Source organism: Herpailurus yagouaroundi, unplaced genomic scaffold (assembly GCF_014898765.1).
Source record: "Herpailurus yagouaroundi ecotype Mexico unplaced genomic scaffold, PumYag 181, whole genome shotgun sequence".
NCBI classification, from domain to species: domain Eukaryota; kingdom Metazoa; phylum Chordata; class Mammalia; order Carnivora; family Felidae; genus Herpailurus; species Herpailurus yagouaroundi.
In genome coordinates, this window is record NW_024412412.1 from 21,146,398 (window position 1) to 21,160,401 (window position 14,004).

Sequence of the window (14,004 nt, forward strand, 5' to 3'; positions counted from 1 at the left end):
GAGCCCCGTGTTGGGCTCTGCGCTGACAGCTCAGAGCCTGGAGCCTGTTTCAGATTCTGTGTCTCCCCCTCTCTCTCTGTTCCTCCTCAACTTGTGCTCTCAATCTCTCTGTCTCTCTCTCTCAAAATAAATAAACTTAAAAAAATATGTGTTTGACAAAAATTATAGAATTTGATGCAAAAATGCCATTTGATATTTAAAAAATACATTAATAGTTTTATCAAATATATGCTAACTTAAAAAAATCCACATTGTATGACATCAATTAAACAAAAAAGTACAGAACACATATATATTTTTGTATAAGGGTCTTTTCTATGTACAGTCTCTACATTTATGAAGCTTGAAATATTTTAAGAGGACAAAAGTATCAACCAATTCCAAGGCAAAATATGGTATCTGGCATATGGTAAGTTCTCAATAAATATTTCCAGAAGGGAGGGAAGAAAGAGTGGCTAAAGGAACACAGAGAGTTCTAATCCCTACCACAGCCTTCAAATTCCTCAAAAAGAGTCCTACTTAATCTATAGCCTTCTCTCTGGCTACTACCTTACATATTCCCAAAGTGGACTACCGCTGACTCTCGTCATCTCAGATATTTGTTCCTCTCCTGTAGTGCTATCCTCAGCGTCTCCTGGCAAAATATTGCAGGATAAAAGTCTCTACTTCAACTATGATCTTTCCTTTCCTTTCTACTTCACAGCCAAACATCTTGAAAGAGTCCTTTATACTGCCTGTCTTCATCTCTTCATCTTCTACTCTTGCTATCTGGTCTTTGCCCTAATCATTACACTGAAACATCATTTTAAAATCATCAATCACCTTCAAATTACTAAATCTGGTGGACATTTTTCTGCCCTCATCTAACTTGACGTCTCATTTGACCATTCTGTTCGTGTTTCTGGGCCTTTATGCCTCCATACTCCTGACTTTCTTCCCATGTCTCTGGATACTCCTAGGTGTCCTTTTGAGACTCATCTTCCAAGCCTTTGTACCTTCACCATTTAAAGTCTAGGAATTCCTCAAGAATTAGTCCTTGTCCTCTGTATTCTCCTACTACACTGCCTCTTAGGCAATCTCATCCATACATACTTCATTAATAACCACGTACAGATGAACCCTAAATATATACTCTACCCAGCCCTCTCCCCTCATCTCCACTGGAAATAATATAAAGTATCAAAAATTAATTGATTAAAAGCTAATTTGCAAAGTAGCCAATTTGCCAAATTATTTAGGATTTAATTTTTTTGAACTTTTACAATTTTTTTTCACCTCATAGAGTTACTTTTTTGGTTACTGCTGAGAATGCTTAAGATTTACTTTCTTAGAAATTTTTATGATTACACAATATGGTATTAATCAATTATGTTTACCATGCTGTATATTAGAACTTGAGGATTTCATGTGAAGGTTTTGTCACATCCCTGTCTCTGAAGAAAAAACAAATGGCTATAATTTGTTCTAATATAACTTCAGGCATTTGTTTGGCAGTTTCAAGTAGATTATCAAACAACTGATTCTTTAGTACACTGCTTTTCAAAGAATTGAAATGAACGATCAAAAGCCAGACACAACTGTGTCTTCAATATCTCCTCTTTAGATGTCTAAGGCATCTTAAATCCATCATGTCCACAGTTGAAGTTTAATTTTTCCCTTCAAACCTGGTCCCTACTGTCATCCATACAGTTAAACCAGCCAGAAATTTTTAGTACTCATTAGTCCATCATCACCATTGCTACCATCATTAGAAGCTTTTCAAGCCTGGACAAGAGTCTCCTCTCTGATCTGCTCACGCTCACCCTGGCCCTCTCCAATCTATCTCCACTCTGAAAAATCTTTTCAAAACACAATCTAATTATGGTATGTACCTGTTAAAAACAAGGCAATAGGTCCAACAGAGTTGCTTATGCTAAGACCCATGTCACCAAGCCAAAACTTAACTTAATTACAGTTTCTGCTCTGCCAGAAATGGAATCTTAAATCAGTCAATCAGCACTAGTTAGGTAATCTGCTTGACAGACCCCTGCCATCCTCTAAAGGGGAGTAACCTTGCGATAATCAACCCACATTTTTGCCTGGTATGACATCCCTATTCCTGTTCCTTTCTGCCTATATGTCTTTTGTACAGCTCCTTGGAGCTCCGTTCTGTCTGCTAGATGGGATGCTGCCTGACTAATGAATCAATGAATAAAGACAAAAAGGTCTTTAAAATGTAGTCAGTTGAATTCTTTTTTAACATACCAAATTCTTCTGCAGCTTAAACTACTGCCATGATTGTCCATTACTTTTGGGATAAAAACAGAAATTTAATATAAGTTTCCAGGCTCAAAGCTTTGGCACCACCCCACACCCCCAGCCGCACCTCGTACCATATCCTTCCCGGCTCCTTGACCTGCAGCCGCCCAGATCGGTTTCCCCTCCCGTGTATCACATTCCCTCTTGTCATGGCGTCTTGATCCATGCTGTTTCTTCGGCTGAAACTGTCTACTCTCAGCATCCTACTTGCCTAGTTAACTCTTACTCACAATTCGTATTTCACGTTGATATTTATTTGCCCAGGGAAGATTTCCCTGAGCTACTCGACTACATTACTTCTCAAAAATATACTCTCACAGCCTCGAGTATCTTTCTTTCATGGCACTGAACACGGATACAATTTGCTGTTGATTTGTCTATTTCACTGATCAGCACTGATTCCTTCTACCAGACTGTAAGCATCATGAGGGTGGAGGGCATTTATTTATTTTTTTGTTCCCCTCACCATTTTATCTCCAGTGCCTAGTGCAATACCTGGCATTTGATAGGTGTCTTTACATACATGCGATAACATGCTGTGAGATGAAATGGGAAGTGTGCATAAAGCACTTCTGTTGTATTCCAAAGTACTGTGGTTGTCTTGAGAACAAGCACTGTGACTCTGTGAGTTGCGAACTGAACCTTTTTTCATGGAACACATTTTTACTTGAAAGAACAAATGACAGATAAATTATGGTTATTTGGACTTTGGTATTTGGCAGGCTTTCTCTTACAAATGAACAGTCAGCTATCACTTCAGGATAACCACCAACAATATTTGTTGCCAATCAAAACATTTGAGCTTTCAAGTGAAAATCAGAATTTGGGAAAACGTGTATATACCACCATGAGCTTTCCAATATGTAAAGATTTTTATGATAATATCCATGAATGTGATTTTTTCAAAAATTGTATAATAAATATGTCAACATTCAGAAGATCTGCATAACTTAGTGAACCAGTATCTTCCATTTGATGTTACAAGATTATAAGGGTAAAAGATCCATTCAAAGCACAATATAAACCACTGGATTTTAACATAACAGATGTCAAAAGTTTCAAATTCCACATTGCAACAAAACTTTAAGACACTACCACTAGCCAAGTGTTGATAGAATAACCAAGAAGAATATTTACAAATATCTGAAAAAGTTATTAAAATGCTCTTCCCTTTGCCTACTTATCTGTGAGGCAGATTTTCTTAATATACTTCGTGAAAAACAACACACTGCAATGTACCAAAGAAAAAAAGGAGGTGAGAATATAGCTGTCTTCTATTAATCAGACACTGATCAAATTTGCAAGAATGTACATAATGCCAAAGAGGTTGAGAACCATTGCTCTTAACATATGGAAAGATGAGTAACAATTAGTCTATATTTACAGTGTAGGAGCCGAGACAAATACAGAAGAGGTACAGGTAGAATTCTTGGCCTAGGTCTAGCTTCAAATCCAGTCCTCTGAATTACTCTGTTCATGCTAGATATAAGAACTGAATAGGGAGAATATAAACCTATTCTATGTGGCTCCTGGGTGGCTCAGTCAGTGAAGTGTCCAACTCTCTGGCTCAGGTCATGATCTCACGGTTCCTGAGTTTGGGCCCCAAGTCAGGCTCTGCGCTGACAGTGCAGAGCCTGCTTGGGATTCTCTTTCTCCCCCTCTCTCTGCCTCTGTACCTCTGAACTCTCTCTTTCTCTCTCTCTCTCTCTCAAAATAAATAAATAAATAAACTTAAAAAAATATGAAGAGTAAGGTGTTTTTAAGTTTGATGAACTGAGAAAAAGAAAATAAAAGTTTGTGAAAAGGAAAGAGACGCCAGTAGGAGTTTATAAGAAATATTAGTCTAGTAAGATTGCACAGCATCACGTCTTTTGAAATACCACATTACTTGGGTTAGTTGTTCTGAAAATTTATACTGTTCTACCCTTTTACAAACTAGAGATAAGAAAAAAATCTTATAAAATGATTAAGAGAATTCAGAAAATATACTTACATTTGGGCTCATCTGTTGTAACAGCCAAAATAAAGTCATATGGAGTCATGAATAACTGCCCTTCACATTCTATAGAAGCAAACAAACGAAATCTTCTTTCCCGAGATGTAGCATAGAGGTCTAAGTCTTCAATGTCTGTTCTGCTGATAGCAACCTAAAGAAAGCAGATAAATTTGGACTGTGGGAAATAACATCTTTTAGAAGCTAAATGCTTTTAATTATGTTGAAAGTGAATCAACAGAGTAAATGAAAAAGTGTGAAAATACTGTCTTCTGGAGAACTAAATCATTTTATAAATAAGTTACCCATACGAATACAATGAATTAATGTGTGAAAGATCCTACAATAAATATCATTAAGGCCCTGAAAATTCTGAACTGATACTTTGAAGGATCTGTGATTTATTTAAGTTTTACTTTCAGAGAACATTAGATCTCTGAGCTAGTAGTTTCTTTAGAAGAACACTAACTCTTGCTGAACGCCTGCTATGTGTTGTTCTCTATGTAGCATTATTTATCTAATTAGAAGTCTATTTGCTAGAATCTATTGATTTTCTAAAAAAAAAAAAAAGGTAGGGGCACCTAGGTGCCTCAATAGGTTGAACATCCGCTCTTGATTTGGGCTCAGGTCATGATCTCAGAGTTTGTGAGACTGACCCCACGTGGTGTTCTGGGCTGACAGCATGGAGCCTGCTTGGGATTCTCTCTCTCCCTCTCTCAGCCCCTTCCCTGCTCTCATGCACATACTTTCTCTTTCTCTCAAAATGAATTAACGTTAAAAAATATTTTAAAAAATAAAATAAAATGAGAAAGTGAAACCCGGAACGCTATTCAGGGCTACCCCTAAGGAAACTACTTAGTGGCAGTGCTTAGATTAGATCTGAAGTTGGTAACTCTAGATCACCACAGTACAATTACCACCAATGATCATTCTGAATTCAACCTAAGGTTAAGATTTTACAGAATTAGAAGGGGGGGGGGGGGGAAGGAAGTCTCTTTTGTTTTCCTTAATTGAAAGACCAGTCCTCATAGATAAATAATTTTATCTTTATCACTGTTATTTATTTTCTCTCTGAATTACAGCAAATCTATTTTTAATAGGTTTTTTTCCTGATTACAAAAGTGATGCATAGTTATTGTATACAATTTAGAAGACAGAATTTTAAACACTTACATAGATTTTTTTCTTTTTTGGCAAAAAATGGGATTACACTATACTGTTCAGTTATCTGTTATTTTTAACTTACTAATATATCAAGACTGTTTTCCCATGTCACTACTCTACTAGACTATTTTTTAGTAGTTGTATAATATCTCATAGTGAATGTAGCATAGCACAATTAATGCATTGCACATGGTTGAATATTTAAGTGATTCACAGTATTTTACTATTATAAAACAATGTTATAATGACCAGCCTAGAATATATATATTTAAATACATCTACAAAGAGTTGAGGTAAATTCCTATGAGTGGATTTGGTTGGTCAAAAAAACCTTTTCATACATATTTTCACTCTGCCTCTATGGAGTTAACAGCAATTTACATGATTATCAAAAATACAAAAATAACATTTTTACACATTTCATAAGAAATTCTTATTTAAGAGGGCAAGCTTATTCTCTTTATTGTCTCTTCTATGTCTACTAAGTCATAATGCCGATTGTGTATAGACTGTTAAAGTTATTGAAGTATCTAATATCTTGAGAAGTCGCATCAAAACAATTCATAAAAACTTTCAACAAGGAGACTACATTTTATATTTCTAAGTCATGCTTTATTAAATGAAAAGCCAGGCAAATGACTAATATTTTCCCACTATTCTGAACACTAAGATTTTTAAAAACATTGTACAAGTAGTCAAATAAAAACTAAAAGAAAGGTTCACTCCCTACTTTTTAATGGTATGTATAAGACTATATAGTCTCTGCCTTTAAGAAATACATGACCTATACGGAGGGGAAAAATACTAGTTGGAGAGACAAAAGGTACAAACATGGAAGCAAGGAGTGAATCCAGTTAGAGTAAACAGAAATAAAGCATTGTAAAGGTTGAGGTTAATAAGAGGGCTTCAGGAAGAAAAAAATATGAATTTTAAGGTCAGGAAGAGATATGAACACTCTAGGTCTACATAGCATATTTGAAAATGGTAATAACCTCCTTGGAGCAGAGGATTTGCATTCATGGAAAAATGATTTCTGAATGCCAGACTAAAGCACTGGAATTTAAAATGATAGACAACATGGCTTTAGAAGATTCTTACATAGAATCTTCTTACATAGAGCAATGACATAAAAATGATGCTTTAGAAGAATAAAGCAACTCAGTACCAGAGACAAGTTGGTCTCAGCGATGTATTAATAACACTCAGGTGATCCACAGGTATTGTGAAATTGTTTCGGCACTGCCATGGGTGAGAAGTGAGACACTGAACAACTTAATGTCAATAATGGGCAATAATCTCCTTCAATACTCCTCAGCGATCAGTTTAACATCTTAGGTCCTTTTCTACACATATATCCCAGGGGGTTCTTCCTCTTAGCACAGGGAAATCAATCTTGTCTGTGACCACAGTTTACTCTCCTGCCTTCTTCTTGATAGGACCTATTTCTTGGACCTAATTGGCCATAATCAACCAAGACCCATTTCCAATGAACTTCCTGAAGGTCCCCTCAGTGTGGAGCTCTCATGGTTTCCACACCACAATCTGAAGTCATGCCTCAGTCTAACACTCTGAACCACAATTTTTGCCTCTAGCATCTTTATTCATTATGACCTAATATGACTTGATCTGTGACTTCTGCTCTTACCTGCTGTTGCCATTACTGCTCATGATGTACCTGTTTTCTCATCAAACTTTCCTCCCTAAGCGGCTGTGACTGGTCCCAGGACACCAAACCTGGGTGGACCACTGCAGCTGGGAATGGGATCCACCTTCCATGCCCTAATGCTAAGAACTCCTCCCTCTCCTCAATTTCTACTAACAATCAATCAACAAAACCTATTGTTCTCCCTCTAATTTCTCACATCCACCCCTGCCACCATTTTTGTTTAAGCACTCACTACTTCTCTAAAATTTTACAGTAATGCCCTACCTGTGATTTTTGCCTCTAATCCATCCTTTACTGATAGAAAGAGAAAACACAGTTTGAATCCTTTAACCACCTGAGTAATGGTATCAAAAGAAATCTGACCAAGAAGAGTTTAAGGTTTTCATTCAAACTCCACTGTATGAAACAAATTGAAGATGACACAAACAAAAGGAAAAACATTGCATGCTCATGAATTGGAAGAACAAGTATTATTAAAATGTCTATGCTTTCCAAAGCAATTTACATACTTAATGAAATTCCTATCAAAATACCAGCAACATTTCTCACAGAGCTAGAACAAACAATCCCAGAATTTGTACAGAACCACAACAGACTGAATAGTCAAAGCAATCTTGAAAAAGAAAAGCAAAGCTGGAGGTATCACAATTCCAGACTTCAAGTTATATTACAAAGCTGTAGTAATCAAAACAGTATGGTACTGGCACAAAAACAGACACATAGATCAATGAAACAGAACAGAAAACCCAGAAATGGACCCAAAACTATATGGGCATCTAATCTACAACAAAGCAGGAAAGAATATCCAATGGGAAAGACAGTCTCTTTAACAAATGGTGTTGGGAAAACTGGACCGCAACATGCAAAAAAGAATTAAACTGGACCACCTTCTTACACCATACACAAAAATCAATTCAAAATGGATGAAAGACCTAAATGTGACATCAGCTGGAGCAATTTCTTACTAGATCCAGAGGCAAGGGAAACAAAAGCAAAAATGAACTACTCGGATTTTATCAGGATAAAAAGCTTCTGAACAGCAAAGGAAACAAAACTAAAAGGCAACCTTTGGAATGGAAGAAGATATTTGCAAATGACATATCTGTTAAAGGGTTAGTATCCAAGTTCTATAAAGAACTTAGCAAACTCAATACTCAATAAACAAATAATCCAGTTAAGAAATGGACAGAAGACATGAATAGACATTTTTTTAAAGAAGACATCCAGGTGACTTACAGACACATGAAAAGATACTCAACATCACTCATCATCAGAGAAATACAAATCAAAACCACAATGAGATACCACCTCACACCTGTCAAAATGACTAAATTAACAACACAGGAAACAACAGATGTTGGTGAGGATGCAGAGAAAGGGGAACCCTCTTACAATGTTGGTGAGAATGCAAACTGGTTGCTTCCACTCTGGAAAAGAGTATGGCAGTTCCTCAAAAAATTAAAAAAAAAAACAAAAAACGGTACTACCTTATGATCCAGCAATTGCACTACTAGGTTTTTGCCTGAAGGATACAAAAATACTGGTTCAAAAGGATACCTGTCCCCTGATATTTACAACAGCATTATCAACAATAGCCAAATTATGGAAAGAGTTCAAATGTCCATTGACTAATGAATGGATAAAGAAGTTGTGGTGTACACACACACACACACACACACACACACACACACACACACTGGAATCTTACTCAGCCATCAAGAAGAATAAAATCTTGCCATTTGCAATGACATGGATGGAGCTGGAGTGTATTATGCTAAGCAAAATAAGTCAGCCAAAGGAAAACAAATGTCATGATTTCACTCATATATGGAAATAAAACAGATGAACAGGGGGAAAAAAGAGAGGCAGACCATAAGACAGACTTTATCTTTTTTTCTTTTTTTGTTTTGAGACAGTGAGCGAGAGAGTGAGAATGCACAAATGGGAGGGGAAGAGGCAGAGAGAGAGGCAGGGGGAGAATCTTAAGCAGGCTCCATGCCTAGGGCAGAGCCCAACACAGGGCTCGATCCCACAACCCTGGGATCACGACCTGAGCTGAAATCAAGAGTTGGGCACTCAACCCACTGAGCCACCCAAGTGCCCTCTAACACTCTAAACTATAGAGAATAAATTGAGGGTTACTGTAGGGGAGATGGGCGGGAGGATGGGTTTAAGGGGTGATGGGCATTAAGAAGGACACTTGTTGTGATGAGCACTGGGTGTTATATGCAAGTTATTAGTCACTAAATTCTACTCCTGAAACTAATATCACACTATATGTTAACTAACCAGAATTTAAATAAATTTTTGAAACAACAACAAAAACTCCACTGTATGAATTCTACCCACTATTGCCTTAGCAATAATAGTACCCATCGTTTTGATAATGGCATAAGGTGGTGACTTCAGGTTTATTTACCACCACCTTAAAAGAAGAACTGGGAAGGCGTTTGGAATGGTTTGTGTCCCAAACAAAAAAAAATATACCCTAAAAGGGAAGAACATGATTTATGTATAAGAGATAACTGGAGGGGCGCCTAGGTGGCTCAGTTGGTTAAGCGACCCACTTTGGCTCAGGTCATGATCTCATGGTTTGTGGGTTGGAACCCCGCATTGGGCTCTGTGCTGACAACTCAGTGCCCGGAGCCTACTTCTGATTCTGTGTCTTCCTCTCTCTCTGCCCCTCCCTCTGCTTGCAGTCTGCCTCTCTCTCTCTCTCAAAAATAAATAAACACTAAAAAAAAAAATAATAAAATAAAAAAAAAAAGAGATAACTGGAGCCTGGGTGCTTAAAATGGCTTCCTACTACTGTAGACTTGTTACTTCCTCCATTGCCTCTTCTCAATTTAGTGTGATAAATGATATAGTGTAGTAATATATACTGGCACTACTCAAATGTAACATAAACTGGTAAAAAGTAAAAACCAATTTTCCCATGTTAACCCAGTATACTAGAATGATCCTAGAACAGTTTGGTTACCATCAACTGTAAGGAATGGGTTCATCTGGCTGAAGAATGCGATGAGATGAAGAACAAAACAGGAAATCAATGCTTTCATTGGCTTTTTAAAAAGCGTATTATTATTTATTTATTTTGAAAGAGAGAGAGAAAGTGGAGGAGGGGCAGAGAGAGAGGGAGACTGAAACCCAAGCAGGTTTCATGTTATTAGCCAAGAGCCGAAGGCGGGACTTGAACCCACAAACTGTGAGATCATGACCTGAGCTGAGATCGACAGTTGGACGCTTAACCAACTGAGCCACCCAGGCACCCCTTTTCCTTGGCTTTATATTTTCTATTCATTTCCACTGACTTACTTGTCTCTTCGTACTCAGATGCCACACTGTTTTAATTAGCATGTAGTTTTAATAGCATGTAGTTATGCTTTGATATTAGGTAAAGTGAGATTTCATCTTATTATCAATATTTTAAAAATATTCATGGTGATTGATACTCAATTTTCTCCTCTAACTGAACTTTGAAATCAATGTGTCAAGTTCTATTTAAATAATACCTCCAGCATTTTGTTGGGGATGACATTCAATTTTGGTATAACTTAGGAGACTTGATTTTTCCCATCTGGGAAGACGGAGATCTATTTATTCAGGTCTTCAACTATGTCTCTCAGTAAAGTTTCGCAGTTTTCTTCATATAAGTTTTAAATACCTTTGGTGGATTTTTGGTACATTTTATAGTTTCTATGTAATTGTGAATTGTGAATGGAACATTTTATTCCTGTTACATTTTCAACTGGCTATTTCTAATGAATGGGAAAGCTACTGACTTTGGTATATTTTCCCTGTATCCAATTACCTTTTTAAATTCCTTCATTTTAATAATTTTTCCTTGGATTTTCTAAGTAAAGAATCATAAATTCTTTCATAATAATGACAGTTGGTAGTTTTTCCTTTTTAATATTTATAGTCATTTTCATTGCCTTAATTATGAGAGGTCCACATCTCTAAATAAGATGTGGAACAGTTATCAGTAATAGTAAGCATTCTTATCCTGTGCCATGTTTTGAAGAGAATGCTTCTAATGAATTGCCACTAAATGCAATGTCTGCTGTTGATGTTGATCATTATCGTCTACCTGAAATCAGCAATGGGTGTTTACCTGTTTTCCTATGCTCCCTGGAAATAAATGTATTTGGATTAGAATGGTCATCATGACCAGAGATCATCTGGTCTTCTTGCTTCTTTACCTTTTTTCTTAAACCAAAACAGAAGCATAAATATGAGTCCCCAAACAAAAATTTTAAATGTGCTAGACAAGTACAAGCATGAACAGAAATCCTCAAACAAAAACTCAAAAGTTATTGGACAAAACTCTATTATTTATATAATCTTTTAACAATTTTGTTTCCAAGATGAGTATTTAAAATCAACTAATGAGCTAATGTAAATTCATTCATTCAATAGATACTTCTTGTGTGCCTCCTATATGCAAATGAGTTCATTATAAAATAATCAGCTGGAAGATCACTTAATCTAAAACTGCTTTAGAGTCAAATATGAATAATCTTAGTTTGATCATGTTTTACATACATATATGCCTAATCACTTTCAAACCTTCCAACTGCCCATGTGCTTCTTTCTCCACAGTTTATGAACAGACTATTTTCTTTTTTTTTTTTTTTTTTTAAATTTTTTTTTTTTCAACGTTTATTTATTTTTGGGACAGAGAGAGACAGAGCATGAACGGGGGAGGGGCAGAGAGAGAGGGAGACACAGAATCGGAAACAGGCTCCAGGCTCCGAGCCATCAGCCCAGAGCCCGACGTGGGGCTCGAACTCACGGACCGCGATTTCGTGACCTGGCTGAAGTCGGATGCTTAACCGACTGCGCCACCCAAGCGCCCCAGAACAGACTATTTTCTTAATGAATGACCTAACGGCACAGACGAAGAATTTAGTAAATTTTTTTTTTAAAAAAAAATTTTTTTTTCCAACGTTTATTTATTTTTGGGACAGAGAGAGACAGAGCATGAACGGGGGAGGGGCAGAGAAAGAGTGAGACACAGAATCGGAAACAGGCTCCAGGCTCTGAGCCATCAGCCCAGAGCCTGACGCGGGGCTCGAACTCACGGACCACGAGATCGTGACCTGGCTGAAGTCAGACGCTTAACCGAATGCGCCACCCAGGCGCCCCAATTTTTTCTTTTTTTTAATGTGGTACAGTTCTAACCACACTAAATTTTGTAGTGTTTAGGAGGTTGATAAGGAGCAGCGGTCCATGAATTACTAGAAACTCAGAGGAAAGGGACAGATTCAGATTAGATTTCCAAAATATGAGATAGAACTCTCAGACCTTTAAAAGATACAGCTTTGCTTTTGAACTTTCTAAAGTTTAGAAAATCTAAACCTTTTTAAGTTCTAACATCACTATTATAAACATTCAAAAATAAGAACCAATAAATAAAGGGAAAAATGATATTCAAACCAGTTTACTAATCCTCTTGGAAGCCTTATTAGCTTACAAATGATGATGATCTTGTATCATGTTAATGTTCTGAGCATTTAAAAAAAACAAATACAGCCATTTCCCTGTAGCAATTGGTGTGAATCTATGGATAATCCTGATATTACAAGGAGCAGGCTAAGTACATGTGTATTTACTGGCTGATCTACTTTAATACCTTTTTTTGCTTATCTCAATCCAATATATCTTTTTAAAGTTAATTCCTAAAGCTTAAAATTAACCTAAACATTTTTCATTAACATGTACTGTTTCAGTAAATAATACTTTTGCATCACAAATTCCCAGTACAGAAAAAGTCATTCATAAGTATAATGTACCTAAGGCGATTGGGAAAACTAACCTGAAAACCAAAAAACCTGAATTATATAACATTAGGTGTAAAAACATTACCAAAATGAAAATCTTTATTATCAATCCAATATTATGTACTTAAAAAATAAGCTTTCAAAAGTGGTAAAGTATAACTAGACCATCTGTGAACTGCAGGGAAAACACTGACAGGAGTTATAGAAGTCATGGTCATTTAAGAAAAATTCTTCATTTCCATAGGTTGATGGTCAAACTAAAAAACACACATTTGGGAAATTGAGGAAGTGATAGCCTTTACATTGCTAAGGAGTATTGTAGAGAAAACCCTCAAGTTTATAATGGCTATAAGGGAAATGGCCTCTCCAAGAAGCTGGAGGGTAGCAGAAGCATAGACAGAGCTGCAGACTGGTATGCTTCTACGAAATAATTTCTTCAAAGTAGACACAATATAAAGTTTAACACAAAGTTTCCATGTTCCATCTTTCCTGGTGATGCCTCTTTTAAATGGCTTATTGTAAGGTGGAATACATCAGGTGAGAGATAGCTGCTGTTATCAGCAGACCCAATAAAGAAGCTCTTAAATCCAGGGAGACTGAAACATAATTTTTGTTAGGCAGTAAGGAGCACATCAACCTGTGAAGTATATATAGCTCATTAATTATCGATTTCAAAAATTTGTTCTAATAAAAAATTCTTGGAGATTAAATATAATTAATATTATTTGTACCTTGAAGATTTGGATGGTGGTGTCTCTTCTGTTCTGGAACCAAGAACTGAGCTTCCGATTTCCTTCCTATTATCAGAACGCATCCCTTATTTCCACTTTCAGTACTTGCGTTCCTGCCAACCTGTGCCTGAGACCTTTTCCTGAATACTTCAGTAGTTCCCCTGGGATTACAATGCATGCTTATCACCACCTCAGTACTTGGTGTTAAACTGCTACTTTATCAGGTCTCCTTGATGCTTCATTTTCGTGTCTGCTATAGAGATCTGCTAGTTAGCAACATGGCTGTCTACTGCCACTACCTCATGGAACCAACTAAGCTAATAAGTAACCAACATCTGGTCCTAACCTGTTCATAGAAACAAGAATGAG

General features: G+C 36.7%; 1 protein-coding gene across 5 annotated transcripts in view; it reads right to left on the reverse strand.

Moving 5' to 3' along the window:
• MICU3 (mitochondrial calcium uptake family member 3) overlaps positions 1-14,004 on the reverse strand; it is a 113,011-nt gene that overhangs the window by 56,922 nt on the left and 42,085 nt on the right. For all 5 annotated transcript variants that reach the window (XR_005794960.1, XM_040490086.1, XM_040490084.1 and 2 more), the window contains exon 2: positions 4,292-4,445. Coding sequence is in view for 4 of the 5 variants with exons in the window: in XM_040490086.1 (XP_040346020.1) it covers positions 4,292-4,445 (154 nt within the window). In the remaining variant the exon portion in view is untranslated. The remainder of the gene's footprint in view (positions 1-4,291; positions 4,446-14,004) is intronic.